Raw genomic sequence first — 4,198 nt, forward strand, 5'->3', positions numbered from 1 at the left:
ACTTAATATAAGCATTGCCATTAAGTATTATGTAATTAAATATTCTTCTATAACATTTTCATGCCTATGTGGTATTCCAGCTTATGCTTAGACTTTAATTCATTTAACCCACCTCCTAGTGGAGTTTTCTGTTACCTACGAGTCTGTGACAAATTAATCACCTTGTTCTTATTTTCCACAGCAACTTCTGTTTATAGATGCTTAGTATGTATCCGGGGCTGTTCTAGGCACCATCTGGACCACAGAGCTACACGGCTTTCAGGAAGTTTACAGTTTGGTTAGAAGATCCTGACACACAAGGAAGAGCACAGGGCAGAGGAAGGACGGACTTGGCATCTTTTGGACGGAAAGGAGCTGGGAGAAGGGAGGTGAGCCTGGAGAGGCAGGCAGGGATAGACCACCCAGGGCTGAAAGCTATGGTGAGGATTTTGGATTTTATTCTGAGAGCAGTGGAGAGGCAGATGAATGACACGAAACAGTTTGCGTTTTGAAGTCCTCTGGCTAAGTCCTTTTCCATCTTCAGCTCTCTGTAAAGGTACTCTTCATGACCCTTGACTGACCATTGGATTCATCCATCCTCTGAAATGTTACAGTCTTCCTTGGCCTCCCCACCCCCACACCTCCAGGTTCGTCTCAATATAATGGCACAGCCCAATATGACACACTTCTCACTTTAAGTCATCGAAGAGCATGTAAAACTTTATTAAAGTTGCTCAAGGATGAAGAGGAGGAATTTACACTATACATCACCCAAAAACTTAATCTTTGAATCCCCCCCCGCCTCAAAAGTTCCACCAACTACATGGGTGGCCCAAATCCTTTTATTTCCTCATCAAATTGAAGCCCTCTGCCTTTCTCCTTATCACCCTCTCCTCTCATCCCCACCCTCAGTTCTTTCCCTCTGCATCCCTTTATCCCTTTTCATGTAGAAGTAATCTCCTCTTCTTGTAATTTAATCTTTGCTGCCATTTTGAATTTGTTTATCTGAGTGGGGAAGGAGGGGAGAGGGAGGCAGAAGGAAATGAGGAAAAGGTGTGCTGGGGAAGATAGCAGTGACTTTGGTTGGCTCCAAACAACACTTTAGTTAATCTTAAATTAATATTCATGTGGCCATTCATTTTTTAAATTAGAAATATATTATGTTCTTCAGTTCTACAATTTATCTGATAACATTTTTACAAGTATTTTAAAGCAAAGAAATCTCCCTCTCCCTCCTAGAAAAAAAGAAAGTTATTTTTGACTATACCTTAAGGATACCCAAGCAAGACTCCACTTAAAATTCGTAAGCATGAGCTTGAGTGCCTTTGTCCACTGCTCCTCCGTGTTCAAGTGGGTTCTGATGGAGTAGAACGCACCCCTGCCTCCAGGGTCTTCCATCAGGCCTTTCCTCACGCGAATCCTGTAGGGCAGGCAGAGGCCCAACTCGCCTTTCTTGGCCTTTTTCTTGAACTGCTGCATGCAGTCCAGGAAAGCCACCATCGCCTGGTCAAATTTGTTATTCAGCAAAGCACTCTGCCCGCCGTTACAGAACAATGGCAGTTCAATGGAGTCATCTGTTAAAGCCTTTAGGTAGGAATGGTCTCCACAGGGGATGAGTCGATACCTTTGAAATTCCAGTCCAATGGTGTTGGACAGGGCAAGGAGCAGCAAGGCTGTCTGTCCCCAGGCTGCATTAATCTCCTTCCAGCAGACAGGGACAGTGGGGAGGCAGCCCAATCTGAAGTTATTGATGATGCCCATGGGGCCATCATGCCAGATCTCAAATGTCGCACTGAAGACATTGATTTTCTCCAGCCAGTCCAGCTGGGTCTGGGCGTACCACAGCCGGTTCTTCACGCTCCTCAGCTCGTCATGAAGTTCCAATTGCTGCCATTTCAATTTACTGTAGTCCCTCTGCAACTGCCTGTCGTTCTGGGACAGCGTCTCTGTCTCTGCCTGGGCTGCCTTGAGATCGGCTGCTGCTCTGTCTCGGTTCTTCTCCACCTCCTCCAGCTCCTGGACCAGCCTCGCCTCCTCCAGCTCCAAGCCCTTCAGTGTCTCCTGCAGTGTCTCCCTCTCGTCCTCACTGGTACTCTCCCTGGTCTCCAGGCAGCGTTTGTAGCTCTGACTGTCAGATTCTGTAAGAGCCAGTTGGGTGTCCAGCTGCAATAAAAGATTGTCAGTACAGTCCTCACACAGGGGGTGGTCCACAGCTTTTTCAGCAGAGAGGATGTCAAAAATGTCCCTAGTAGCCTTCTGAGTGCTATTGAGAGTTCTCACAGAGTTCAACTTCCCAAGCAGGATGAAGTAGTTGGAATTGTCCTTGGACAACCTGCCATGGCCAGACAGGGTCCTGCAAGAGGCACCATCCTGTAGCTCTTCAGTATCTGTCTCCCCTCCGGAGGTAGGGCCTCCTTCCTGGGTTTCTCCTGCACTCCCCTGAGCTGAGGCGAGCGTGGAAGCTGCAGGATCTTGGGTGGTGTTGAGGCCCAGGGTCTCCAGGGACTGATTCAGCTTCAGGGGCTGGCTGCAGCGCTGGCAAATGAAGTGGATGGAGGACATGGTGGAGGTCTTGACCCTCACCTTGGTTCTACGTTTCCTCTGCTTCCCCAGGTACTTAACAGTTTATACCTTTTTAAGCTCCTCTAGAGGAGTGGTTCTCTTCAAATGCATATCTCATCTTGTCCCTCCCCTTAAAACCTCACGATGGTACCCTGCTTAGATACCTTCAGACCTCCTTTTGCTCCTTTTAGACAAGTGAGTCTTTCTAAAAGGAAAATCCCATCATCTCACTTTCCTCCTTTAACATTTTCAAGGCATGTCTTAAGAGTAATCTTTCTAAAACTAAAATCTGATCATGGCACTTCTCTCCTTAAAATGTTTAATGCCCTTATCTTACCTTAAGATGAAGTCCCATCATCTCAACCTGACACCAATTCACATCCCATTTAATCCTCTGTACATCTCTCCAGCTTCTCCTTTCCCTGTTTCCTGCCACCTTCATCCATGGGCTCCTCCATGTTCCTGCAGACTAACTGCATTCAGTTCTTCCAACATATCCTATTGTGCCCTCTGACTGGAATACTCTTCCTGCCCCTCTTAACCTGGGTAACTCCTACTCCTTCTTTCAGGGCTGGGTTAGGTGTCATTTCCTCCAGGAAGACTTCCTTGACCACCAAATTCAGACTTTCTGCTTTGGTGACACACTTAACATCCCTTATCACACAGTAATGTAGTGGGCATACATGGGAATGATATTTGTTTAATTAACAAACCAAATCAAAGAAAGTCGTTTGGAGGTATGTATTTACCATCAGCTCATCCAAAGGCTAAGATACACAGTTTCATAATTAACAAGATTAATACACCGAGCGTTTACATAACATCAAAAAGCAAACCTACAAAAAGTTTTACAAATATGTTGACTTCTATCGGTCAACCACCTAGCTAAACACATGTTCACCGGAGACACTTGGTCTAAAACAAAAACCTTTTGATTTCTAACCTGCAGTTATTGACCTGGTGGAGCAGAGCATAAAATAAACAAATGTAGAAGGACCCAATTTCTGAACCACAGTAAGGGGTGGAAAGCCGCAGGGCCTGTCTCTCCCAGTGTCCAGCAGGAGGCAGCGTGCCATCCACACCCACCATGCTGGCAAGGGGATGCTCTGAGTGTGTGGGGAAGGCAGGAACCCTTCCTGCAGACTCACTGGGGTGTGGCCCAGGACACTACAAGTTTAAGCACATCAGACAGTTGTGCTACGCTGGACCACACATTGAGGGACATTGCTCTAGCAAGGAAACACACTTTCCACTAGCCACCCTTTGCTGCAGCTTTCACATCCCAATTAATCCATGTCACCGTCATGGCTGAACTGGTAATTTACACCTGTTAAGTTACCACTTAGCCCTTCATGCAAGCTCTCACCAGTATCCTATCTGAACCTCAAAATCACTGGGAGGTGGGAAGACTGGAAGCACATTGAGGTGAAGAGAGGTTAAACAACTAGTCAAGAGTCCCCCTGGCCCTCAAGACCTCTCTGAAATACCCCTGAATCAATCAATAATAGGAGCATCTTCTAGAAGTTGATTGCAGAGCCCCCTACCCCTTCACAGGCAATTCAATATTTATCAAACCTGTCAACCAGGCCAAAGATAAAAGTCAACCCCACAATTAACTAGAGATGATCAACCACTCAAAACTGCTAAAACAACAATC

The 4,198-nt window shown here is 46.2% G+C and overlaps 1 protein-coding gene across 1 annotated transcript; it reads right to left on the reverse strand.

The window, feature by feature from the left end:
- Positions 1-1,230: 1,230 nt before the first annotated feature.
- On the reverse strand, positions 1,231-2,541 carry BECN2 (beclin 2). Its single transcript, XM_058533547.1, has one exon. It carries the CDS (start codon positions 2,539-2,541, stop codon positions 1,231-1,233), a length of 1,311 nt encoding a protein of 436 aa, XP_058389530.1.
- Between the last annotated feature and the right edge of the window lie 1,657 nt (positions 2,542-4,198).

The sequence above is a fragment of the Diceros bicornis genome, chromosome 38 (genome assembly GCF_020826845.1).
Source record: "Diceros bicornis minor isolate mBicDic1 chromosome 38, mDicBic1.mat.cur, whole genome shotgun sequence".
In the NCBI taxonomy this organism is placed as follows: domain Eukaryota; kingdom Metazoa; phylum Chordata; class Mammalia; order Perissodactyla; family Rhinocerotidae; genus Diceros; species Diceros bicornis.

Bases quoted from the DNA above. Each gene is read 5' to 3' on its own strand.
- BECN2 (XM_058533547.1), bottom strand. From the start codon at position 2,541: ATGTCCTCCATCCACTTCATTTGCCAGCGCTGCAGCCAGCCCCTGAAG.